The sequence below is a fragment of the Oncorhynchus keta genome, chromosome 16 (genome assembly GCF_023373465.1).
Source record: "Oncorhynchus keta strain PuntledgeMale-10-30-2019 chromosome 16, Oket_V2, whole genome shotgun sequence".
Classification (NCBI taxonomy): Eukaryota; Metazoa; Chordata; class Actinopteri; order Salmoniformes; family Salmonidae; genus Oncorhynchus; species Oncorhynchus keta.
Window position 1 is genome coordinate 1,202,504 of NC_068436.1, and position 27,568 is coordinate 1,230,071.

Consider the following 27,568-nt stretch of genomic DNA (forward strand, 5'->3'; position numbering starts at 1 on the left):
GCATTTGTTGGTAATGTTTCTCTTATTTGTTTATTTTGCACGATCATCTGATTGAACCTGGCTGGTAGGACCCAGAAGACCTACTTATAGTTTGCTTTTCTTACTCTACAATACACCATACATTTATGTTGATTTGGAGGACTATGCAGTGAAATGTATTTTGGAGTGACATTCTTTGCTTATTCTACAGTCAAAAAAGGCTATTATAAAGCTTAGTCCCCGCAAAAATAATGCTGGGAAATAGAATTCATTCCCTGTGATATGACTGTTCAAATTCAAAACTTTATTATATATTTTAGACTTTTATGGCCATGAAGAATAACAGTCACTGGTAACCCTTGCAGTAAAGTAAGAGGGAACTATAAACAAATGGACATTGATTGTTATTATCAACAGATGTCCATCGATCGATACTGTTCAACTGAAATGAACATGAATAAAATGAACTGTTTAATCAAATAACTTATTCTCCTCTTTAAATTCACACAATGACATTTAACAGGGAAACAACTCAATAATTGCTTGTAAAACATACTTTAATTGCCTTTACTAAAATACATGGCTTAAATTAAATGTAGCAAAGAAAAGATTGTAAGCCAGATAATGTCCACCCATACTCTCTATTGCCCACTGTAATATCAATGATGCATGCTTATTATACTAATTACAATAGCCTCCGCTAGAAACTTCAAGGGGAAAAACTCTAAAGGACAGTAGATTAACACTCTACATTGATACTCATAACCATACTACTGTAAATACCCCAATTAATATCAATAGGCCATATTGAAGTAGCAAATCATCTGGTCTTCTCTGGGTCGGCAGACTTTGTACTTCCTTCAAGCTGGTAACTAAGGGAACAGCAGGAATAATGTAATGAACAAAATATATTGTGTCTTCATTTTGTTGTCAAAGGACTTTACAGCATAATTAAGACTTACATTCAGTTTCCATTCTATGGTTGCACATGAGGTACCTGTGGACAAAGAAAAATGTCACTGTCATTCTTGGATTCCCGCTAAGCTATAGATGACATCTTGTAAAAGAGCAGGTATAAAAAATCTGAATCACTTAAACAATATGTTCAGGAAAGGAGTTGTATTTCAGTCAAAAGTTCACTGTCATTGTTGTATTTCTTATACTACAGATGACATATAGTAAAAAAGTATGTGAAAAGAAGGTAAATCTTTTCCAAATGATGTTCAGTGAAGAAGTTGTACATATAGTTATGATAGATAGAGTTCTAGCTTTCCAACCTGGCCTGTCTGCATTGGCTGCTCCTGCTCAGCTGGCTGCAAAGGATCCTGGGAATGAGGAAGTTGAGAGTTGTATGGTGGGAATGGGATCTGCAGAAAAAAGAGCACCTGTTGTCTTGGACACCAAAGCAGGGATTTCCAAACTTTGTGTCTGGGACACCTTTTGTGATAACAAATTCATGAGGGACCCTCTCATAACATCAGAACACAACTCTTACTTTAGAGTTCAATAAAAATAGCATACAAGCAGTTGTATTATGACTTCTGTAGTGCATGGCCGGACTAATCAAGTCTCAGGACCCTGGAAATAACATTTTAAAATCCCCCACTTTGCATGTTGCAGTTTTAAAGTTAATTTCCTGCAATTCTGAAAATGTTGCCTTGGGGCAGAAATAACATTTAGCAGTTTTAAAGCTTAAATTATAGTGAATTATGTTCAAAACAAACATTTAGGGGAATATAATAATTGATCACTACTGTGGATACCAATATCCCTGTGAGCCTCCCAGGCCCATATTGTGCATATAAGGCCCAAGAACATAAATTGTAGTGTAATAATATTACATTGCATTGTATTGCACCCTCTAAACTCTTTCCATTGAGAATTTGTCCAAAATGTGTTTAATCCGTTTTTGCGAGCCATATTCATTTAAAAAAATGTACTAAATAAAAATCGTATATATTTTGAGATTTGGCAGCGGACCCCCTGCAATACCCCACATTGCCCCCTGTTCAAAACCATCTGTCGTCAAGGAAACGCGTACATCTTTGCACCCATTACAATAACTAAAGGTCAAGAAAGGGATGTCCTACATTGGGTCTTTGCTGTGGCACAGTTTGTGGTTGGTATTCATTCGGGAACAGCTGTGAAAGATAAAACAAAAATATTGCAAAAATAAAGCAATTAAATACATACGTTCCAAAATCATTCCAAAAATTAATAAAACGTTTTATGACAGTTTTTTGATTGATAAATCTTTGTACTCACGTTTGGAATCTGTGGCATCTGAGGGATATTTGGCATCATCTAAAACAAAAACAAATAACTCAAACTTCCTTTAAAGACAGAATTGCTGAAATAAGATACAAATGTTTAAAACAGATTAAACACATTATTGATATTTAATCAGAGTATGATATATCCATTTCAGATGGTGTATATGTATGCTGTTTATATGTATTTATGAGTGTGTACTTAAACCATTCATTTTTGCACATGCTAAAAGTAAGGTGGGAGGTGAGTAGAAAACTAAGTGTATCATTGCAGCAAAGTATTTTTAAACTACAAATCAGATCTCTTAAACGTTCAAGAAATGTTCAAGGAGCTTTTTCATTTTGATTGGGTTTTTCCTAAAAACCTTTAGGATGACCTAAAGAAAAAGTGTGCAAGTTTAGAGAGGATATTCTCTGCTACTGGCCTGCTCTCCGTGCACCATTGCATGAGCCTGAAGCCACAGACTGGCCAAACTTGTGTTTCTGGCTTTTGACCTATTTACAGTGTTTATATGCTGTTTAATATGACATGTGGCCTATTTTAAATGATGTGCACTTCTTACATTCACCTTTTCATGTTAATTCAAATCGTTTTTATTACAATCATTTGATTGTGTTTCAATACAAATGGTAGGTCCAGGTAGTCACAAAAATGAATGCGTTTTGGTTCAAATTGGAGCAGCATTTTTTTTTTTTGTGAGTGCAGAGCGGATTTTAGCAGAGAGAGTGTTGGAAAGGACGTGGAGAGCAGGAGTTGTGCCCGAGCACCGCTCCATGAGCTATGCCCTGGATTTCAAATGGTTCAATTCTGCTCACCTACTCTGATCCAGGTCCCACTGAAATAAAATGATTGGTTGTAAAAACAAGTAAATGATATCAGGATTTACCTTTTGCTGCGCAAAGTCATAGGGGTAGTACTTTAATATGGGGGGAAAGGAAACAGAGAAACAATCATTAAACTACTGCAGTATATAGATAAAATACATTCAATGTGATCTGTGCTTGAGTAAGATATTATATGGATGGGTTCTCTTACAAAACACATACAGTATAACAACACTCATTTCCTGCTGTGCAACTTGGAACGTACCATGTCCTATCTTTAGCCACTTAAAGTCATGAGTCACCTGAACTTAAATAGAGCCTATCAAATTTCATTTAGCTGTAATTGAAGAGAGATTTCTTCACATACTACAACACCTATAATTCTGAGGAGGGATAAGTAACTCAACTTGAGACAACACTTACAATTTCTACACTCTTTCTTCCTGGGGCCTTAGGTAGGGAATATTTGATGAAGGCTTGAGAGGGATAGGACTGCTGAAAGAAAAGAAAGGGGAAAGTTAAAAGGAATGTTCAATGTGGAGGATGGTTGATATATTCAAGAAGGTGATGTATGTTTTAGTGGTATTTATAGTATTTACTGGTCCATTGATCTGGCCACCAGTAGACCATCCAGGGAATCTCTGTGGAAACACCTGTAATATAAAGTAAAACGAACAAAACACATTAGAAATAAATAAAATGACTCTACTATGTAATTAAGACAAAACTCCAGTGTAACTGCTAAAGTTCAAGATGATTACTCATCACAGTCTGAATTAAATAGACAAGTGATACGTCTAATGAAGTAAGTAATAACTTAAAGTATTGCTAAGTAGGTCATTAAGTCACTAAAGACACAATTATTTGATCATATCATTTTAGAGAGGTCTAATAGAGGTCTCATAGTGAAGATGATGTAAGAGCGTACTATTTCCATGCTGACAGGGCCGTTGAGTCCAGGCTGAGGGTAAGGATAGCCTGCTGGGTAGAGGCCTTCATTCACCTGGGGATGAAACACTTGGGTCAAAGGTCAAACAAACAAAAGTGTCCTCATAAATTCATTTCAGTACTTAATCTTCTCATGTTATGTATTGTTTCATACTATGTTGAACCACACCTAAGAAAGAAGGTGACCAACAGAATGCAGTAGAATATTACAATATGCATTTGTTCTTACTTGTGTGGGTGGTCCTGATTGCCTTGGATCCCCATAGTGGGGCAAGTAATTGAAGAAAGGTTGACGCTGTGAATATTGAACAAATACTAAATAATCACAATTTTGACGAAGCCATAGTCAATTTAAAGAAATTACAGACTGTTGACAGACACTCAGTGGAAGATGAGACGTGAATAATGTGCTCTGGACTCTTAACACCCAAATAAGTTCTTTTAATTATAGATTCTGGAAATAGATCATGATACGCTTGGAAAGTGAAGATGTCATAGAATATCAAAAGGTAATTAAATAATAGGCTAAGTGAATTGTTTTGCCTCACAGTTAGTCAAGACGATTAGCTAGCCAGTTCAAAGGATTAACAGGTAGTTAACAATTGATTATAAACTAGTTACCGTAGCGATGCCATGTCAATAACCTGTCTCCGAAAATGAAGAGGGTGTCTCCTGTTGCGTTTACATTTTTTTCCATTGTAACGCGCACCCTTGCGTGTCCACTTTCAATGTGTATTCAAATTCCTACTCTTAAGAAATACAGTAGTAAAGTTTTCCTTGCCTGTTTTTTCAAACTTACTGGAGCAGCAGATATTGAGCTGAGCAAACAAAGGCACATAATGGTGATCTTCATTTTCAAAGTAGAACCTTGCACATGAAAGAGAGGTATAATGTTAAGTTAACACCCTCCAGTGTCAAAAAGTAGTCATCTCTATTACATTAGACACATTTTAACACTGAACACCAGTGTTGAATGACTGCAACAATAACCAGTGTTGGTCTGTGTTCATTTTTAACATATTGCTTACAGAAATTCTGTGAAAGTCTTAAAAGCATAACACTTATAAAAGTCTAACAATAACTCTATAGAGACACTTTGATTGTTTCATTTATCTCTATTAAAGTTAACACTCAAAGCATTCTGTAAATTCACAAGAATAAAGAATCCCATACCATTACTTTCTACAACATCAAGAGAAAATGCATTTTGTATAAACAAGTTCTAGCCACATTACCTTTGGTGATACCAGTATAGATGAGGAATATGGAGGGTCATACAGTGCAGAGATCTATCTCTGCTTTTAAACCGTGTCAGTTGAGATTTCAGCCAACCAACATTGACCTGCTGTGACACTACATAGCGAATGAGAATGTGGCTGTCTAGTCGTGAGCTTTGGTAAATGACAGTGGTCAGATATAGTATAGTAATCATAATAGCAGAGCATGGACAATTACACTGTCTGCAATGGTGCACACTTCAGCACATTTACTTGAAAGCACATCATATCTTATCGCAAACAGAGAATATTATTTGGTACGTTTGAATTCAATCCAAATGCTGTCAGTGAATTTGATGTATCCAATGATATTGTATGATGATATTGCTTTATCCAATGATATTGTATGATGATATTGCTTTATCCAATGATATTGTATGATATTGTATAGTCTTTAAGTGTAATCTGCTTTGTTGCTGTACTCTTTGACCTTCTTTCAAAGCGTCAACTGTCGTGTTTTAATACTTTGAGAGTGTATGTAACAAGCTTTTTCATTTCCCTGTGTGAAAGTATAGTAAACAAACCATATTCAACAACAATGAATCAAAGATTTTCTGAAACAACAACACAATGCATCATCAAGTGTACTGTAAATTGATCATGTTTATTACCAATCCAATTGATAACACCATGGTGTTCGTTAGAGTCTCATCTTTGCATAGAGTGGTCATAATAGTTTTTAGGCCAAACCTTGTCTCATGGACTGACAAGCACCGCTCTAGCTCTGTCACCTTTCACATCAGATGCATAAGTGTGACACCGGTGGATGCAGTTGACCGAGACGCATCCAAATCTGGTATCTCTAGCTTAAACGGACAGATTTGTACATAACCATGTTTTGTATGGCAAGTTTGTTCTCTGTTTTGCTTTCCCGCAAGCGCCTTGTGGCTTGTCTGAAGTCGGTACAGCCGATCTGCCAACTTCTGTCTGCAGCGTCCGAACAATTTGGGCTACACACCTCTGTGGAAAGGTGAGACTCTCACAAACACGTACATGTGGGTTGTTTTGCTCTAGAACGCCCACAGGCCTCACAAGACTAGTCGGAAGGTCCCCCAGTAGCAGTTGAGAAAATGAATGGAAGCACACTGTACATTAAGACTGTTGAGTGCCAGAAGGGGTCAAATACAAATACAAAATTGGGCCGACACTTCAGAACTAACTTCCTTTCGATTATTTGGGAGGGACTATCTGTTGTTCAATGTATTGAATCTGTTGTGCGTTTGTATGGGCTAATAGCAGTTGGGCCAAAAATAATCATAATAGTGGCTGGAACGGAATCAATGGAATGGTAGCGAACACATCAAACACGTTTTCCACTCCATTCTAGACATTATTAAGAGCCGTCCTCCCCTCAGCAGCCTGAGAAGCCTCCTGAGCTGTGAATGTTCAAGTGTATACTGTGGAGAAGTTTAACCTTGTGTAAGATGAACCGATACTGCTGTTTAATTAGTGTATAGTTGAGTCTACCTAAAGTGAAGGATGTATGTTATTTCTCCGCAAAACTAACAACACAGAGTCATAGTATTACACCTAATTGCCTTATCAAATCAAATCAAATTTATTTATATAGCCCTTCGTACATCAGCTGATATCTCAAAGTGCTGTACAGAAACCCAGCCTAAAACCCCAAACAGCAAACAATGCAGGTGTAAAAGCACGGTGGCTAGGAAAAACTCCCTAGAAAGGCCAAAACCTAGGAAGAAACCTAGAGAGGAACCGGGCTATGTGGGGTGGCCAGTCCTCTTCTGGCTGTGCCGGGTAGAGATTATAACAGAACATGACCAAGATGTTCAAATGTTCATAAATGACCAGCATGGTCGAATAATAATAAGGCAGAACAGTTGAAACTGGAGCAGCAGCACAGTCAGGTGGACTGGGGACAGCAAGGAGCCATCATGTCAGGTAGTCCTGGGGCACGGTCCTAGGGCTCAGGTCCTCCGAGAGAGAGAAAGAAAGAGAGAATTAGAGAGAGCATATGTGGGGTGGCCAGTCCTCTTCTGGCTGTGCCGGGTGGAGATTATAACAGAACGTGGCCAAGATGTTCAAATGTTCATAAATGACCAGCATGGTTATCCTCACTATATGATAACATTTGAAATCTGACTTTTGTTGATTTGTTTTATTTTTCTAAAATGACCTTATGATGATGATCTTACAGGCAACATATTCTCATAATTTATGTGGCCCTTAAGAATGTAGCATAAGCTCGCCCCACAGCTAGCTTGAAATGTCACGGGTGGAGCCATCCAATTGGTACATTTTTGGTTGGCTCGAACACTTAGAATGTTGTCAAGGAGGGTGGTCACTTGTGTAGCAAAGCAGAGGTCCCGAGTTCGAGCCAAGTGTGAGCTGAATCGGGGGGAAGTGGTACCCACTTAGCCAGCAGTGTGATGTCCGTAACATGGGTGTCACAGTAAACTTTTTTATTTATTTGTTATTTATTATTGTTATTCATTTTTTTTTACTACATTTTACTCCAGAATTTTGTGATATCCAATTAGTAGTTACAGTCTTGTCCCATCGCAGCAACTCCTGTGTGGACTCGGGAGCGGTGAAGGTCGAGAGCTATGCATCATCCAAAACACAAACCCCGCCAAACTTCAATGGGACAAGATAACCCAGCCGGCCAAACCCTCTTTTTCCCGGGACAACGCTTGGCCAATTGTGAGCTGCCTCATAGGGCTCCCGGTCGTGGACTGCTGCGACACAGGCTGGGATCGAACCCAGATCTGTAGTAATGCAGCTAGCACTGCGATGCATTGCCTTAGACCGCTGCACCACTCGGGAGGCCCAGGTCTCACAGACACAAAATCATAGTTTTAGCACATTCTCTACATGTCTGTCATTTCTAACCCAGGTTCTAACCCAGGTTCTAACCCAGGTTCTAACCCAGGTTCTACCCAGAGGGTTCATCGGGCCCCTGTGCTTCCGGCGCCGACAAAGATGGCTGCCTCACTTCGCGTTCCTAGGAAACTATGTAGTATTTTGTTTTTTTAAGTGTTATTTCTTACATTGGTACCCCAGGTAATCTTAGGTTTCATTACATACAATCGGGAGGAACTACTAAATATAAGAGCAACGTCAACTCACCATCATTACGACCAGGAATATGACTTTCCCGAAGCGGATCCTGGGTTTTGGCTTCCACCCAGGACAATGGATCAGATCCCAGCCGGCGACCCAAAACAACGACACCGTAAAAGGGGTAAACTAAGTGGTCTTCTGGTCAGGCTCCGGAGACGGGTACATCGCGCACCACTCCCTAACATATTACTCGCCAATGTCCAGTCTCTTGACAACAAGGTTGATGAAATCCGAGCAAGGGCAGCATTCCAGAGAGATATCAGAGACTGTAACGTTATTTGCTTCAAGTAAACATGGCTCACTCGAGAGACTGGTTTCTTCACGCATCACGCAGACAGAAACAAGCATCTTTCTGGCAAGAAGAGGGGCGGGGGGGGGTATGCCTTATGATTAACGAGACGTGGTGTGATCATAACAACATACAGGAACTCAAGTCCTTTTTATTTATTTTTTTTATTTCACCTTTATTTAACCAGGTAGGCTAGTTGAAAACAAGTTCTCATTTGCAACTGCGACCTGGCCAAGATAAAGCATAGCAGTGTGAACAGACAACACAGAGTTACACATGGAGTAAACAATTAGCAAGTCAATAACACAGTAGAAAAAATGGGCAGTCTATATACAATGTGTGCAAAAGGCATGAGGAGGTAGGCGAATAATACAATTTTGCAGATTAACACTGGAGTGATAAATGATCAGATGGGCATGTACAGGTAGAGATATTGGTGTGCAAAAGAGCAGAAGAGTAAATAAATAAAAACAGTATAAAAAACAGTATGGGGATGAGGTAGGTGAAAAAGGGTGAGCTATTTACCTATAGACTATGTACAGCTGCAGCGATCGGTTAGCTGCTCGGATAGCTGATGTTTGAAGTTGGTGAGGGAGATAAAAGTCTCCAACTTCAGCGATTTTTGCAATTCGTTCCAGTCACAGGCAGCAGAGTACTGGAACGAAAGGCGGCCAAATGAGGTGTTGGCTTTAGGGATGATCAGTGAGATACACCTGCTGGAGCGCGTGCTACGGATGGGTGTTGCCATCGTGACCAGTGAACTGAGATAAGGCGGAGCTTTACCTAGCATGGACTTGTAAATGACCTTCTGTGACCTTCTGTGCACCTGACTTAGAATTCCTCACAATCAAATCTCGACCGAATTATCTACCAAGGGAATTCTCTTCAATTAGAATCACAGCCGTGTTGTTATGGATCAAACCTCAGGAGGCTGAAGAAATTCGGCTCGTCACCAAAAGCACTCACAAACTTCTACAGATGCACAATCGAGAGCATCCTGTCGGGCTGTATCACCGCCTGGTACGGCAACTGCTCCGCCCACAACCGTAAGGCTCTCCAGAGGGTAGTGAGGTCTGTACAACGCATCACCGGGGGCAAACTACCTGCCCTCTAGGACACCTACACCACCCGATGTCACAGGAAGGCCATAAAGTTCAAGGACAACCACCCGAGCCACTGCCTGTTCACCCCGCTATCATCCAGAAGGCGAGGTCAGTACAGGTGCATCAAAGCAGGGACTGAGAGACTGAAAAACAGCTTCTATCTCAAGACCATCAGACTGTTAAACGGCCACCACTAACATTGAGTGGCTGCTGCCAACATACTGACTCAAATCTCTAGCCACTTTAATAATGATGGGAATGGATGTAAAAAAAAAAGTATCACTAGCCACTTTAAACAATGCCACTTAATATAATGTTTACATACCCTACATTACTCATCTCATATGTATATGTATATACTGTACTCTATATCTACTGCATCTTTATGTAATACATATACAGTGGGGCAAAGAAGTATTTACTCAGGCACCAATTGTGCACGTTCTCCCACTTAAAAGGATGAGACCTGTAATTTTCATCATTTGTGTGTCATAGGTTTCATCATATGACACAAAATTAGAAAAGAAATCCAGAAAATCACATTGTAGGATTTTTAAATAATGTATTTGCAAATTATGGTGGAAAATAAGTATTTGGTCTATAACAAAAGTTTATCTCAATACTTTATTATATACCCTTTGTTGGCAATGACAGAGGTCAAACGTCTTCTGTAAGTCTTCATAAGGTTTTCACACACTGTTGCTGGTATTTTGGCCCATTCCTCCATGCAGATCTCCTCTAGAGCAGTGATGTTTTGGGGCGGTTGCCCCCCCAAAAAATATCCTCTGTGTACAATGTAGAACACAAAATAATGCATGCAGAGCAGAATTAGGCCGATACCCACTAATGATCCAAATCCAGAAAAGAGCTGTTCAATTCTATAACCACCTAAAAGGACGCGATTCCCAAACCTTCCATTACAAAGCCATCACCTACAGAGAACCTGGAGAAGAGTCCCTTAAGCAAGGTGGTCCTGGGGCTCTGTTCACAAACACAAACACACCCCACAGAGCCCCAGAACAACAGCACAATTAGACCCAACCAAATCACGAGAAAACAAAAAGATAATTACTTGACACATTGGAAAGAATTAAGAAAAAACAGAGCAAGCTAGAATGCTATTTGGCTTAAATAGAGAATACACAGTGTCAGAATACCCAACCACTGTGACTGACCCAAACTTAAGGAAAGCTTTGACTATGTACAGACTCAGTGAGCATAGCCTTGCTATTGAGAAAGGCCGCCGTAGGCAGACATGGCTCTCAAGAGAAGACAGGCTATGTGCTCACTGCCCACAAAATGAGGTGGAAACTGAGCTGCACTTCCTAACCTCCTGCCCAATGTATGACCATATTAGAGAGACATATTTCCCTCAGATAACACAGATCCACAAAGAATTTGAAAATAAATCCAATTTTGATAAACTCCCATATCTACTGGGTGAAATTCCACAGTGTGCCATCACAGCAGCAAGATGTGTGACCTGTTGCCACAAGAAAAGGGCAACCAGTGAATGAACAAACACCATTGTAAATACAACCCATATTTATGCTTATTTTTTTCCCTTGTGTAATTTAAACATTTGTACATTGTTACAACACTGTATATTTTTTTTTAAAGAATAATGTGCAAATATTGTACAACCCAGGTGCTTAAAGCTCTTAGAGACTTACCCAGAAAGACTCACCGTTGTAATCACTGCAAAAGGTGATTCTAACATGTATTGACTCAGGAGTATAAATACTTATGTTAACGAGATATTTCTGAATTTCATTTTCAATACATTTGCAAACATTTCTAAAAACATAATTTCACTTTGTCATTATGAGATATTCTATGTGAACATATAAAATAAAAATATATATTTAATCCATTTTGAATTCAGGCTGTAAAATGTGGGTGTCACGGCTTTTGGAAAGAGTGGACCAAGGCGCAGCGTGCGTAGAGTTCCACATTATATTTAATAGTGGAACTTACAACAAAACACAAAGAATAACAAACGTGCTGTCACGGCACCCACAAAGCACTAACCAAAACAATATCCCACAAAGCAGGTAGGAGAAAGGGCTCCCTAAATATGATCCGCAATTCGAGGCAATGATTACCAGCTAGGTCCTCTAATTGGGAACCATACAAATCAGCCACTTAGAAAATAAATGACTAGAACACTCCCCCCCTAGTCACACTCTGACCTAAAATACCATAGAGAGCCGAGTGCCAGGGCGTGACAGTGGGGTGACTACTTTCTGAAGACACTGTATTAGGCCTGGTTTTAATACTTGTATCCTTTCTGACTCCCTTGAGTTAATCACTGGTCTGCAATTACTTGATAGGAAGCCTAAAAGCAAGAGCTCAGTGACTTTCAACTTGGCACCGTCATAGGATGCCACCTTTCCAACAAGTGAGTTCGTCAAATTTCTGCACAGTAAAAGCTGCACCGGCCAACTGTTCACGCTGTTATTGTGAAGTGGAAACCTCTAGGATTAGCAACGGCTCAGCCACGAAGTGGTAGGCCACACAAGCTCACAGAAAGGGACCACCGAGTGCTGAGGTGCGTAGAGAGTAAAAATCGTCTGTCCTCGGTTGCAAAACTCATTAATGAACTCCAAACTGCCTCCGGAAGCAACATCAGAATGGGTTTCCATGGCCAAAAAGCTGCACACAAGCCTAAGATCACCATACGCAATGCCAAGTGTCGTTTTGAGTTTTGTATAGCTCGTCGCCATTGGACTCTGGAGCAGTGGAAACACGCTTCCCCATCTGGCAGTCTGACGGACTAATCTGGGTTTGGCGAATGCCAGTACAACGTTACCTGCCCCAAAGCTAGGTCCAGATGAGCAGGTGTCCACATACTTCTGGTCATGTAGTGTACTTACTGGTAATGTTTCTCTTATTTGTTTATTTTGTAGGATCATCCCATTGAACCTGGCTGCTACTGTAGGACACAGAAGACTTTATTTTGGTTTGCAATTCATTTACTCTACAAGACACAATATACATTTATGTCGATTTGGAGGCCTATGCAGTGAAATGTATTTTGGAGTGACATTCAATGCTTATTCTATAGTCAAAATTGGCCAATATAAGGCTTAGCGAAAGAACTGTGATATGACTGTTTAAATTCAAAACTTTATTATCCATTTTATGGCCATGAAGCATTACAGTTACTGGTAACTCCTTTTGCAGTAAAGTAAGAGGGAACTATAAACTAATGGACGTTGATATTTATTATCAACAGATGTCCATCGATCGATACTGTTCAACTGAAATGAACATGAATAAAATGAACTGTTTAATCAAATAACTTATTCTACTCTTCAAATTCACACAAAGACATTATACAGGGAAAACACTCAATGATTTCTTGTAAAACATACTTTAATTGCCTTTACTAAAATACATGGCTTAAATTAAAATTGTAAGGCAGATAATGTCCACCCATACTCTCTATTGCCTACTGTAATATCAATGATGCATGCTTATTATACTAATTACAATAACCTTTGCTAGAAACTTCAAGGGGAAAAACTCTAAAGGACAGTAGATTGACACTATACATTGATACTCATAACCATACTACTGTAAATACCCCAATTAATATCAATAGGCCATATTGAAGTAGCAAATCATCTGGTCTTCTCTGGGTCGGCAGACTTTGTACTTCCTTCAAGCTGATAACTAAGGGAACAGCAGGAATAATGTAATGAACAAAATATATTGTGTCTTCATTTTGTTGTCAAAGGACTTTACAGCATAATTAAGACTTACATTCAGTTTCCATTCTATGGTTGCACATGAGGTACCTGTGGACAAAGAAAAATGTCACTGTCAGTCTTGGATTCCCGCTAAGCTATAGATGACATCTTGTAAAAGAGCAGGTAGAAAAAATATAAATCACTTGAACACTATGTTCAGGAAAGGAGTTGTATTTCAGTCAAAAGTTCACTGTCATTGTTGTATTTCTTATACTACAGATGACATATAGTAAAAGAGTACGTGAAAAGAAGGTACATCTTTTCCAAATGATGTTCAGTGAAGAAGTTGTACATATAGTTATGATAGATAGAGTTCTAGCTTTCCAACCTGGCCTGTCTGCATTGGCTGCTCCTGCTCAGCTGGCTGCAAAGGATCCTGGGAATGAGGAAGTTGAGAGTTGTATGGTGGGAATGGGATCTGCAGAAAAAAGAGCACCTGTTGTCTTGGACACCAAAGCAGGGATTTCCAAACTTTGTGTCTGGGACACCTTTTGTGATAACAAATTCATGAGGGACCCTCTCATAACATCAGAACACAACTCTTACTTTAGAGTTCAATAAAAATAGCATACCATCAGTTTTAGTCTTTGACACTGGAAATAACATTTTAAAGGCCTCCACTTTGCATGTTGCAGTTTTAAGTTAATTCCCAGCAACTAACAAAAAATGTTTATTTGGGTCAGGGATAACAATTAGCAATTGTAAAGCTTAAATTACAGTAAATTATGTTCAAAACATTTAGGCGAATACAAGAAGATTTTAGTTGAACATTTTTATAATTGATGACCACTGTGGATACCAATATCCCTGTGAGCCTCCCAGGCCCATGTTTTGCATATAAGCCCCAAGAACATCAATTGTGGCGTAATATTATTACATTGCATTGTATTTCACCCTCTAAACCTTTTCAACTGATCCTTTCTCCAAAGTCAGTTTAATTTGTTGTTGCTAGCAATATTCATAAAAATAAAAAATGTATTAAAATTGTATATATTTTGAGATTTGGCCGTAATACTCCACTTTGCCCTCTGCTCTATAGCATCTGTAGTCAAGGAAACATGTACATCTTTGCACCCATTACAATAACTAAAGGTCAAGAAAGGGATGTCCTACATCGGGTCTTTGCTGTGGCACAGTTTGTGGTTGATATTCATTCGGGAACAGCTGTGAAAAGATAAAACAAAAATAAGACAAAAAGATACAGAAATTCCAACATCAAGCCGAAAATTAATGAAATTACTTATTACATTTTTTTGACTGATTAAACGTTGTACTCACGTTTGGAATCTGTGGCATCTGAGGGTTATTTGGCATCATCTAAAACAAAAAAATATAGCTCAAACTTCCTTTAAAGATAGAATGGATTAACTAAGATACAAATGTTTAAAACAGATTAAACACATTATTGATATTTAATCGTGATATATCCATTTCAGAGTATATGTATGTGTTTATATGTATATGAGTGTGTACTTACCACGTGCACATGCTAAAAGTAAGGTGGGAGGTGAGTAGAAAACTAAGTGTATCATTGCAGCAAAGTATTTTTAAACTACAAATCAGATCTCTTAAACGTTCAAGAAATGTTCAAGGAGCTTTTTCATTTTGATTGGGTTTTTCCTAAAAACCTTTAGGATGACCTAAAGAAAAAGTGTGCAAGTTTAGAGAGGATATTCTCTGCTACTGGCCTGCTCTCCGTGCACCATTGCATGAGCCTGAAGCCACAGACTGGCCAAACTTGTGTTTCTGGCTATTGACCTATTTACAGTGTTTATATGCTGTTTAATATGACATGTGGCCTATTTTAAATGATGTGCACTTCTTACATTCACCTTTTCATGTTAATTCAAATTGTTTTTATTACAATCATTTGATTGTGTTTCAATACAAATGGTAGGTCCAGGTAGTCACAAAAATGAATGCGTTTTGGTTCAAATTGGAGCAGCATTTTTTTTTGTGAGTGCTATTAATTAAAAGAGCGGATTTTAGCAGAGAGTGTTGGAAAGGACGTGGAGAGCAGGAGTTGTGCCCGAGCACCGCTCCATGAGCTATGCCCTGGATTTCAAATGGTTCAATTCTGCTCCACCACTCTGAACCAGGTCCCACTGAAATAAAATGATTGGTTGTAAAAACAAGTAAATGATATCAGGATTTACCTTTTGCTGCGCAAAGTCATAGGGGTAGTACTTTAATATGGGGGGAAAAGAAACAGAGAAACAATCATTAAACTACTGCAGTATATAGATAAAATACATTCAATGTGATCTGTGCTTGAGTAAGATATTATATGGATGGGTTCTCTTACAAAACACATACAGTATAACAACACTCATTTCCTGCTGTGCAACTTGGAACGTACCATAACTTTACCCATTTAAAGTTATGAGTCACCTGCACTTAAATAGTGCCTATCAAATTTAATTTAGCTGTAATTGAAGAGAGATTTCTTCACATACTACAACACCTATAATTCTGAGGAGGGATAAGTAACTCAACTTGAGACAACACTTACAATTTCTACACTCTTTCTTCCTGGGGCCTTAGGTAGGGAATATTTGATGAAGGCTTGAGAGGGATAGGACTGCTGAAAGAAAAGAAAGGGGAAAGTTAAAACGAATGTTCAATGTGGAGGATGGTTGATATATTCAAGAAGGTGATGTATGTTTTAGTGGTATTTATAGTATTTACGGGTCCATTGATCTGGCCACCAGTAGACCATCCAGGGAATCTCTGTGGAAACACCTGTAATATAAAGTAAAACAAACAAAACACATTAGAAATAAATAAAAATGACTCTACTATGTAATTAAGACAAAACTCCAGTGTAACTGCTAAAGTTCAAGATGATTACTCATCACAGTCTGAAATAAATAGACAAGTGATAAGTCTAGTGAAAGTAAATAATGAAGTAAGTAATAAAGTATTGCTAAGTAGGTCATTAAGTCACTAAAGACACAATTCTTTGATCATATCATTTTAGAGAGGTCTAATAGAGGTCTCATAGTGAAGATGATGTAAGAGCGTACTATTTCCATGCTGACAGGGCCGTTGAGTCCAGGCTGAGGGTAAGGATAGCCTGCTGGGTAGAGGCCTTCATTCACCTGGGGATGAAACACTTGGGTCAAAGGTCAAACAAACAAAAGTGTCCTCATAAATTCATTTCAGTACTTAATCTTCTCATGTTATGTATTGTTTCATACTATGTTGAACCACACCTAAGAATGAAGGTGACCAACAGAATGCAGTAGAATATTACAATATGCATTTGTTCTTACTTGTGTGGGTGGTCCTGATTGCCTTGGATCCCCATAGTGGGGCATGTAATTGAAGTAATGTTGACGCTGTGAATATTGAACAAATACTAAACAATCACAATTTTGACAAAGCCATAGTCAATTTAAAGAAATGACAGACTGTTGACAGACACTCAGTGGAAAATGAGATGTGAATAATGTACGCTGGACTCTTAACACCCAACTAAGTTCTTTTAATTCTAGATTCTGGAAATAGATCATGATACGCTTGGAAAGTGAAGACGTCATAGAATATCAAAAGGTAATTAAATAATAGGCTAAGTGAATTGTTTTGCCTCACAGTTAGTCAAGACGATTAGCTAGCCAGTTCAAAGTGTTAACAGGTAGTTAACAATTGATTATAAACTAGCTACCGTAGCGATGCCATGTCAATAACCTGTCTCCAAAAACGACGAGGGAGTCTCCTGTTGCGTTTACATTTTTTCCATTGTAACGCGCACCCTTGCGTTATCCACTTTCTATGCGTATTCAAATTCCTACTCTTAAGAAATACAGTAGTAAAGTTTTCCTTGCCCATTTTTTCAAACTTACTGGAGCAGCAGATATTGAGCTGACCAAACAAAGGCACATAATGGTGATCTTCATTTTCAAAGTAGAACCTTGCACATGAAAGAGAGGTATAATGTTAAGTTAACACCCTCCAGTGTCAAAAGGTAGTCATCTCTATTACATTAGACACATTTTAACACTGAACACCAGTGTTGAATGACTGCAACAATAACCAGTGTTGGTCTGTGTTCATTTTTAACATATTGCTTACAGAAATTCTGTGAAAGTATTAAAAGCATAACACTTATAAAAGTCTAACAATAACTCTGTGTAGTGTGGGACACTATAGAGACACTTTGATTGTTAAACTTAACTCTATTAAAGATATTAACACTTGCAATGTTGTTGTGAGACTCGTTAGGCACTCAAAGCATTCTGTAAATTCATAAGAATAAAGAATCCCATACCATTGCGTTGTACAACATCCAGATAAAATGCATTTTAAATAGACAAGTTCTAGCCACATTACCTTTGGTGATACCAGTATAGATGAGGAATATGGAGGGTCATACAGTGCAGAGATCTATCTCTGCTTTTAAACCGTGTCAGTTGAGTTTTCAGCCAACCAACATTGACCTGCTGTGACATCACTTAGTGAATGAGAATGTGGCTGTCTAGTCGTGAGCTTTGGTAAATGACAGTGGTCAAAAAAGTATAGCAATCATAATAGCAGAGCATGGCTGATTACACTGTCTGCAATAGTGCAGACTTCAGCACATTTATTGGAAAGCACATATCTTATCACAAACCTGTGTGAATTTATAATAAACAAACCATATTCAACAACAATTAATTGAATATTTTCTTAAACAACAACACAATGCAACATCAAGCGTACTGTAAATTGGTCAAGTATATTAGCAATCCAATTGATAACACCGTCGTGTTCGTGAGAGTCTCATCTTTGCATAGAGTGGTCATAATAGTTTTTAGGCCAAACCTTGTCTCATGGACTGACAAGCACCGCTCTAGCTCTGTCCCCTTTCACCGCAGATGCAGAAGTGTGACTGGATTGAGACGCATCCAATGCAAGAATATATATCTCTAGCTTAAACTGACAGAATTTTATATAACCATGTTTTGTATGGCAAGTTTGTTCTCTGATTTGCTCCCCACAAGAGTTATAGGGCTTGTCTGTAGACGATCCGCCAACTTTTATGACCACTGTTATGACCCCTCTATAGAAAGATGAGACTCTTAGGAACACAATGGTGTTCTCCATTTTGCCCCCCACAAGCGTTTTGGGACTCGTCTGAAGTCGGTACAGCCGATCTACCAACTTCTGTCTGCAGCGTCGGAACATTTTGGGCTACATATCCCTGTGGAAAGGTGAGACTCTCACAAATACGTACATGTCGGTTGTTTTGCTCTAGAACGCCCACAGGCCTCACAAGACTCACCTGGTACAAGTTGAAAAAATTTGTGCAGGTATACTGTATTTTGAGACAGTTTAGTATCAAATATATGGGGTTAAATACATGTTAAAAAATCGATGAAAAATGTTCAGACACTTCAGAACAATCTTCCTTTCAATTTTTGGGGGGCGAGGACTAGCCATGAAGTCTGTAGCCATGAAGTGCTTTGAAATGCTGGTAGTGGCTCACTTCTACACCATTATCCCAGAAACCCTAGACACACTCCAATTTGCATACCGCCCAAACAGATCCGCAGATTATGCAATTTCAACACTGCGCTTTCCCAACCTGGACAAAAGGAACACCTATGTGAGAATGCTATTCATTGACTACAGCTCAGCGTTCAACACCATAGTACCTTCAAAGCTCATCAATAAGCTAAGGATCCTGGGACTAAACACATCCCTCTGCAACTGGATCCTGGACTTCCTGACGTGCCAACCCCAGGTGGTGAGGGTAGGTAGCAACACATCTGCCACGCTGATCTTCAACACTGGAGACCCTCAGGGGTGCGTGCTCAGTCCCCTCCTGTACTCCCTGTTCACCCACGACTGCGTGGCCAGGCACGACTCCAACACCATCATTATGTTTGCAGATGACACAACAGTGGTAGGCCTGATCACCGACAACGACGAGACAGCCTATAGGGAGGAGGTCAGAGACCTGGCTGGGTGATGCCAGAATAACAACCTCTCCCTCAACGTAACCAAGACTAAGGAGACGATTGTGGACTACAGGAAAATGAGGACAGAGCACGCCCCCATTCTCATCAATGGGGCTGTAGTGGAGCAGAATGGCAGAATGAGAGCTTTACGTTCCTTGGTGTCCACATCTCCAACAAACTAGAATGGTCCAAACACACCAAGACAGTCGTGAAGAGGGCACGACAAAGCCTATTCCCATTCAGGAAACTAAAAAGATTTGGCATGTGTCCTCAGACCCTCAAAAGGTTCTACAGTTCCAACATCGTGGTTGCATCACTGCCTGGTATGGCAACTGCTCGGCCTCCGACCGCATGGCACTACAGAGGGTAGTACGTACGGCCCAGTACATCACTGGGGCTAAGCTGCCAGCCATCCAGGACCTCAATACCAGGCTGTGTCAAAGGAAGGCCTTAAAGATTGTCAAAGACCCCAGCCACCCCAGTCATAGACTGTTCTCTCTACTCTACCGCATGGCAAGCAGTACCGAAGTGCCAAGTCTAGGACAAAAAGGCTTCTCAACAGTTTTTACCCCCAAGCCATAAGACTATTGAACAGGTAATCAAATGGCTACCCAGACTATTTGCATTGTTTGCCCCACCAACCTCTCTTTTACGCTGCTGCTATTCTCTGTTTATTAAATATTCCGTCTTACGGATGGGACGTTAAACGGGTGTCCTGACTCTCTGAGGTCATTAAAGATCCCATGGCACTTATCGTAAGAGTAGGGGTGTTAATCCAGGTGTCCTGGCTAAATTCCCAAGATGGTCCTCAAACCATCACGGTCACCTAATAATCCCCAGTTTACAATTGGATCATTCACCCCGCTTTTCTCCCCTGTAACTATTCCCCAGGTTGTTGCTGCAAATGAGAACGTGTTCCCAGTCAATTTACCTGGTAAAATAACGGATAAATAAAAAATTAAAAAATACATGCATAGTCACTTTAACAATATATTCATGTACATATTACCTCAATTAACCCGACCAACTGGTGCCCCCGCACATTGGCTATCTGCATTGTGTCCCGCCACCCACCACCCACCACCACCTGCCAACCCCTCTTTTTCTCTACTGCTGCTCTCTTTTTATCATATATGCATAGTCACTTTAACCATATCTACATGTACATACTACCTCAATCAGCCCAGCTAACCGGTGCCTGTATATAGCCTCGATAATGTTATAGCCTCGCCACTGTTATAGCCTCGCCACTGTTATAGCCTTGCTACTGTTATTTTCACTATCTTTTTACTGTTGTTTTTATTTCTTCACTGACCTAGCTCACCAAAATACTTTTTTTATTTTTTATTTTTAGAAATTGCACTGTTGGTTAGAGCCTGTAAGTAAGCATTTCACTGTAAGGTCAACACTTGTTGTATTCGGCGCACGAGACAAATAAACTCTGATTTGATTGGTTGCGCAAGTGGCTCCGATACTGTTGTTTACTTTGTATATAGATGAGTCTACCTTTAAATTGAAGGATGTATGTTATTTCTTCGCAAAACTAACAACAGAGTCATAGTGTTCCAGCTGATAGTCTTAACCTCACTATATGATAACATTTGAAAACTGACTTTAGTTGGATTTTATTTGTTTGTTGGTATTGTTTTAAAAAATGCAATGACTTGAAAATGAACTCCCTCCACAGCTGCAGAATCACTCATTGAATATCTATTGCTAAATGTGTTTTGTAGGACAAGGACTAACTTTTTGTGGATTCATTTCATCGTTGATAGTAAGATCGGCCTGCTTATTTTTACATTGTACTGGCAACCTTATTCAGTTGGCAATGCTATTTTCTTGCTTAGCATGCTTGCAACGCTATCCATCTATGTAGCTACGTTGAATTGTTTGGTGTCTATTGGCCACAAAATGACTTTATGATGATAGATTATATAGGCAACATATTCTCATCATTTATGTGGCCCTTATTTATTGTCAATGGTTGTTTTGTATTGCAGTTTTAAAATCTGAATGTGTAGCTACTTAGCTAGGCTGGCTAGCTAGCCTTCACACTGGCAATCCCAAAGTAATTTGCTAGTAGTACATTGGACAAGGCCTGACAATATATAGATCATATTTCTGTATTGACTATCAATTTGTTTGGTACCTGGGGAAGGCTAGAAGCACTCCACTAGATACCCTAAAGGGCTGGCTTTGCAAGGTAATATGTTAGAAATATTTATTAAATTATGGCTAAACTAGGAAAGTTAGAGAGAGAGAACTTGGTACTGGGATTTTGTTTACAATTATCAGTGTTATATAATTTTGAGGGTATTTAAATGTATATACAACCTCAATCAATATATATATATATATATATATATATATATATATATATATATATATAGTGTATTTGAAGTTTGTATTGTAATTTTTGGGATCGTCTTGAGGGTTGTTTCTGTGTTATGTAAAATTCTATGCTTTAGTTTGTGTGTTGCTTTTGTTTTTGATTCCATTTCTTGGTGAATACTCATGAATTTCAGTTTTAACAACTGCCTGTGGGTGTAACGGAGTTAAGAACATAGCTTAAGCTCACTCCATAGCTAACTTGAAATGTCACGGATGGAGCCATCCAATTCGTACCTTTTGGTTGGCTCAAACCGTTGGAATGTTGCCAAGGAGGGCGGTCACGCGTGTGTGTTAGAAAAGTTTGAGCCAAGTATGAGACCCGAATCGGGGGGGATGTGGTACTCGCTTAGCAAGCAGAGTGATTTCCGTAACATGGGTGTACATGTAAACTTTTTGACATTTTTGTATTTGTATTTTTTTTGTATTCTGGAGTTGCATTAAGTGATGGGACAAGGATAACCCGGCCAAACCTTCCATACCCCGGCCAAACCTTCCATACCCCATACCCAAATTGTACACCGCCTCATAGGTCTCCCGGTTGTGGCCGGCTGTGACACAGCCTGGGATTGAACCAGGATCTATAGTAATGCAGCTAGCACTGCGATGCATTGTCTTTGACAAAATGCGCAAGGTTCTTGTATATCTCTCTAATGAGTGATTTTGAAGGTGGTAACACCAATGACAAAAAACTTAGGGACACATTATATTTGGGAAAAAGTATATTTTAATAGCCTTCTTTGTTTTGATTGTTCTTTGATTGATCTATACATTATTGATCTATACATTATTACAATGTGTTAATTGTATTTTTGCTGTTTACACATTGTGGAAAATATATATCAGATAAGGCCAAAAATGGACAAATGTTTACAATGTGACTGCCTGTCAAACTCAAGTTTTAAGACACCTGTTTGCAAAACTATGAATACAAATTCACTGAAAAGTGTTTTGTTCCCAGACTATTAACTATACCATATTAGCAATATAACATCTGGTGGGAGTGAGCCAGATACTGTAGTTGCTGATTTTACAAGATTGTGTTTGCCTGCTAAGATAAAGGTGCAAATCCAATTCTTCAGGTATTAGCTAAGATTGCTTACTACATTACAATGGCAAACAATTACTCAATTGCCAGTGTTGAAATATTATTTGAAAACTTTCAAACATTTTGAGCATTTGTCTGAGCCTGCCTGGCGTTGCACTTTTGGGACAATGCCGTTGCGCCAGGCAAGTGCAATCAAGCACAGCTTGCTTTTGTATTTTCAATATACTACACTCAAGGCTGGTGCCATCCCCAATATGCCAATATGGCATTGATCAGAACATTTAACCCTAAACTGCTACAAGGTTAATGCTGTATGGCTGACCCTGAGCTTAACCCCACCTGTTGTGTGAATAGTGCCAGGACTTTGGGTGCTGTGACAGTAAAGATATGAATTTCCATTTTATTTGAGGGAACCTTCATTTTGAAAACTCTTGTGAATGATTTTGAATAAATGTGTTCGGAAGGTTGTTAGAAATGGTACTGCAACACTTACAAAGGTGTTATGTTTGGTTTCATAACGGTGTTAGGTATACCCCCTTCATATAAAAGGTTTCTGAGATACACTACATGACCAAAACTATGTTGACACCTGCTCTTCAAACATCTCATTCCAAAATCATGGGCGTTAAGATGGGGTTGGTCCCCCCTTTGCTGCTATAATAGCCTCCAACCTTCTGGGAAGGCTTTTGACTTGATGTTGGATCATTTCTGTGTGAACTTGCTTCAATTCAGCCACAAGACCGTTAGTGAGGTCAGGCACTGATGTTGGGCCACTAGGCCTGGCTTGCAGTCCATGTTCCAATTAATCCCAAAGGTGTTAGATGGTGAAGTCAGGGGGTTGAGGTCAGGGATCTGTGCAGGCCATTCAAGATCTTCCACACTGATCTTGACAAACAATGTCTGTATGGACCTCGCTTTGAGTACGGGGTCATTGTCATTCTAAAACAGGAAAGGGCCTTCTCCAAACTGTTGCCACAAGGTCGAAAGCACAGAATCTAATGTCTTGTTCTGTAAGCTTGTGTGGCCTACCGCTTCGTGGCTGAGCCGTTGTTGCTCCAAGATGTTTCCACTTCACAATAACAGCACTCACAGTTGACCAGAGCAGCTCTAGCAGGGCAGATATTTGAGAAACGGATTTGTTTGAAAGGTGGCATCCTTTCAACGATGCCACGTTGAAAGTCACTGAGCTCTTCAGTAAGGCCATTTTACTGCCAATGTTTGTTTATGGAGATTGCATGGCTGTGTGCTCGATTTTACACCTGTCAGCAGTGGTTGCGCATGAAAAAGCCAAATCCTCTCATTTGAAGGGGTGTCCACAGACTTTTGTATATATAGTGTATATATGGTTGTGTTCATGTTTTGCAGGCTGTGTTGTTTTTTTTATGGATGTATTTGCAGTTTTGAGGGTGTCCTATAGTTCCTATAGTATCATATAGTTTTTTTTATAGTGTGCTGTTTTGAGAAGGTAACAACATTTGGAAAATTTACTACACAGAGTTGTGTGTCTTGTGTACTGTCTAGAAAAATGACATTGTTACAAAAATGCGTACGCGATTGAGAAGAACTTAAATCATTTGAATTCAGAATGTCATCAATGCCACAGACTAACAAGCAGAGACAAGAAAGAAAATTGAGGCATGGTATGGAGAAGGTTGGCAAAACATTATGTTTTTTTTTTTATTAACATTCTTCTGCCAAGTACAAACAATTGCACACAGTTTTCATGCATCAAGCCATCGGTTAAGCACCATGTTACGCTATGTTTATTGCTGGGTTAAGCATTGCATTTACTGAATCAATCTAGGACACTAAAAGCAGCTGTGGAGTTGAAGGACATCGTTGTTCATCAAAGGGTATTGTAGATCTCCAAGTATTGGTAATCTGAAAAGAGTAAAAAAATACGGGATTGAAAAACAGATATACAGGTAAGTGCAAAGTCAACCGTCTTCTTACAAAGCAGACTTCTCTGAGTCTCTAAGATTTAACCAAAGGAGGTATGATAATGTAGGTATTATGAATTTAGAATGTACTATATATTTTACAGAATTAAAAAAAAACTGACCACAATCAAACACAGGTACTGTAGCACCAAACGACATTATCAAGCCTGTTGCATTGCTCTGTGACAGAACGGTTAAGCAATTCAGGAATGCACGAGCTTAAATATGGCAATACATGTTTGTGTCATATGGTAGAGCAAAGGTCTTACTCACATCTCTAATCGTCTTCCTCATCGGATGTATGAGTCTGCAATGACAGTGGTTGCCAATTAACCAATCAGCACCCCTATTCGAACAGTTGTTTCATTTCACATCACAATGGCTAAATGAACGGTTGAAGACACCGTTCACAGATTTTTTGACAGTATCTTTAAAGTAACCCACTATAACATACTGGAAATCAGTACATTTTCATTTGAAAATGACATGGACTTACTAGCGAAAGTCCATGATCAACAACCACCTCTGTATTACGCTATATATAGAATTTAAAAAGTAGCTCCTATATGGACGTAGGAACGGTGTCCATGTTAGTACAGCCTAAGTCTCATCAGCACTCCCTTCAAATATGTTCAAAATGCCACCTGATGTATGTTGCGGACATAAAGGCATTAGGTCTTACACGGGCAGGTGCAGCTGGCGGAGGTGGGGCAACCTGGATGCTGAAGGGGTGGTACTAGAGGAGAGGAGAGAGTCATATATATATATATATATATTTGAACCTTTATTTAACTAGGCAAGTCAGTTAAGAACAAATTCTGATTTACAATGAGTATTGGGGAACAGTGGGTTAATTGCCTTGTTCAGTGGCAGAACAACACATTTTGACCTTGTCAGCTCGGGGATTCAATCCAGCAACCATGCAGTTATATGCCCACCGCTCTAACCACTAGGCTACCTGCCACCCCAGATGCAATCAAGCAGACACACAATACATGTGGCATGCTGTGTACATGTACTGTGTATTAATAGGGGTCATGATCACTCACGATCTCAACGCTCTCCTGGCCGAGTGGCTGGGGGATCTCCTGTTTGATGAAACCACCTGACTATGTTTTGACACACACACACACACACACACACACACACACACACACACACACACACACACACACACACACACACACACACACACACACACACACACACACACACACACACACACACACACACACACACACGCACACACGCACACACGCACGCACACACACACACTTCCATCATGACTTTCTGAATTCTGATAAGTTAACACCTGTGATATTGACTGGATTGAACATTCACTCTATTAGTGTGAGATGCACTGGTGTAGCATCACTAACACGACAGCACATTTCACTATGTTGCTATGGTTACTTACAGGTACTCCACCACCAACAGGAAGGATCTGTAACATTGGAACACTCTGGTTACTATAGTAAAAGTAGAAGGTAGACTTCAATCTAGAATGGGAAATGTATTGTGATTAATTTGAACTATTTATTTTGTCAAACACCTACAATCTCTAGATCAGGTCTGGCTTGTCCAGCTTGGAGAGCCTACAAATAATTGGAAAACAAACATTTGTATTATGGAAAATTCAGTTCTTCAGTGTTCTATTCCCTTTTCAGGCACTTTTGTTCCTCATTTTATGATTTTGAAACTATTCATATTGTAACTATTATTCTTATTTTTTCATCAAATTACATCAGTTATGGTGCCCATATTGGGACAGCATCACATGTCCGTGGAAGAACACCCTCGAGTTATGTATGTCCTAATATGGACACCGTAACTATGTATCAAATCAAATGCATCGTAAACAACAGGTGTAGACTAGCAGTGTTTCTTACCTGAGCGTTGGCAGCCTGGAAGTCAAATTCCATGACCAGCCTTTGCTGTGAAGTACAGATGAATGTTAGATGAATGTTAGGTTCAGCACTTATAAAGACACTGTAATCACAGTAAATAATGACTAAATATATGAATAATGTTTGTAAATGTTTCCAATTCATTTATTTGTAAATTAAAGAAAAAAATATATATAATTTTAGAATGTACTTTATTTAATTATGCAAGTCAGTTAAAAACAAATTCTTATTTTCAATGACAGCAGATCAACTGCCTTGTTCAGGTGCAGAACAACAGAGTTGTACTTTGTCAGCTTGGGGATTTGATCTTAAAACCTTTCTTTTAGTAGTCCAATGCTCTAACCACTAGGGTACCTACCACCACGGGTATTTTGTACAGAATAACAGAGAGACATAAAATCGGAAAGACAACACAGTACGCTTATAAATAATACAACGGAGAATTGAACTCACAGGGCGGCCGAGAGCAGTCCCCAGGATGCAGGCGATCAGAATGAAGGTTTTCATCTTGAAGGATTCTGTTGACGAAAAAGATTTGACATTTTGAAAAATCCTTCATCACTTTCTGAAGTAGTTTCCTCAAGTTTATTTTCCCTTTTGCATTGACAAATACTTAAGCTAAAGGTTGAATCAGAGTTGATATCTAATAAATTACCTTTAGTAGTGCAGCACCACAAGATAATCAAAGGATTGCTGAAGAAGGATATGATGTCTGAGGGAGAGATCAGCTCCTTTTTATTCTCCCCAAAAGCAAAAGGAGGTCCAACTTCTGATGATGACTTGGTGATTAGCCAAGCCATTCTTTGATCATTA

The 27,568-nt window shown here is 39.2% G+C and overlaps 3 protein-coding genes across 7 annotated transcripts; all 3 read right to left on the bottom strand.

Annotated features, from left to right (window-relative positions):
* Positions 1-518: 518 nt before the first annotated feature.
* LOC118395331 (uncharacterized) lies at positions 519-5,401 on the bottom strand. 3 transcript variants are annotated; one of them, XM_035789061.2, is made up of 12 exons: positions 5,258-5,401; positions 4,822-4,889; positions 4,252-4,317; positions 4,003-4,077; positions 3,674-3,727; positions 3,498-3,569; positions 3,137-3,166; positions 2,245-2,283; positions 2,070-2,120; positions 1,257-1,346; positions 942-976; positions 519-851 (listed from the first exon to the last, which is right to left on the bottom strand). In XM_035789061.2, the coding sequence occupies exons 2-11, from the start codon at positions 4,873-4,875 to the stop codon at positions 956-958; spliced, it is 552 nt and encodes a 183-aa protein (XP_035644954.2). In that variant the 5' UTR covers positions 4,876-4,889; positions 5,258-5,401; the 3' UTR covers positions 519-851; positions 942-955. The 3 variants fall into 3 exon arrangements, with proteins under 3 accessions (XP_035644954.2, XP_035644955.2, XP_035644953.2); XM_035789062.2 differs by having other exon boundaries at positions 1,257-1,304; positions 4,804-4,889; XM_035789060.2 differs by having other exon boundaries at positions 4,804-4,889.
* A 7,489-nt stretch (positions 5,402-12,890) lies between these two features.
* Positions 12,891-17,973, bottom strand: LOC118395332 (uncharacterized). 2 transcript variants are annotated; one of them, XM_052464381.1, is made up of 12 exons: positions 17,863-17,973; positions 17,376-17,443; positions 16,806-16,871; positions 16,557-16,631; positions 16,219-16,272; positions 16,043-16,114; positions 15,687-15,716; positions 14,809-14,847; positions 14,644-14,694; positions 13,859-13,906; positions 13,544-13,578; positions 12,891-13,453 (listed from the first exon to the last, which is right to left on the bottom strand). In XM_052464381.1, the coding sequence occupies exons 2-11, from the start codon at positions 17,427-17,429 to the stop codon at positions 13,558-13,560; spliced, it is 510 nt and encodes a 169-aa protein (XP_052320341.1). In that variant the 5' UTR covers positions 17,430-17,443; positions 17,863-17,973; the 3' UTR covers positions 12,891-13,453; positions 13,544-13,557. The 2 variants fall into 2 exon arrangements, with proteins under 2 accessions (XP_052320341.1, XP_052320340.1); XM_052464380.1 differs by having other exon boundaries at positions 13,859-13,948.
* A 6,576-nt stretch (positions 17,974-24,549) lies between these two features.
* On the bottom strand, positions 24,550-27,568 carry scpp7 (secretory calcium-binding phosphoprotein 7). Of its 2 annotated transcripts, XR_004828010.1 has the most exons (10): positions 27,411-27,568; positions 27,209-27,273; positions 26,738-26,782; positions 26,405-26,443; positions 26,266-26,292; positions 25,898-25,957; positions 25,531-25,584; positions 25,122-25,155; positions 24,971-25,028; positions 24,550-24,789 (listed from the first exon to the last, which is right to left on the bottom strand). XR_004828010.1 is itself a non-coding variant. In XM_035789532.1 (9 exons), the coding sequence occupies exons 1-8, from the start codon at positions 27,553-27,555 to the stop codon at positions 25,126-25,128; spliced, it is 465 nt and encodes a 154-aa protein (XP_035645425.1). In that variant the 5' UTR covers positions 27,556-27,568; the 3' UTR covers positions 24,550-24,789; positions 25,122-25,125. The 2 variants fall into 2 exon arrangements, 1 of the variants encoding a protein (XP_035645425.1); XM_035789532.1 differs by lacking the exon at positions 24,971-25,028.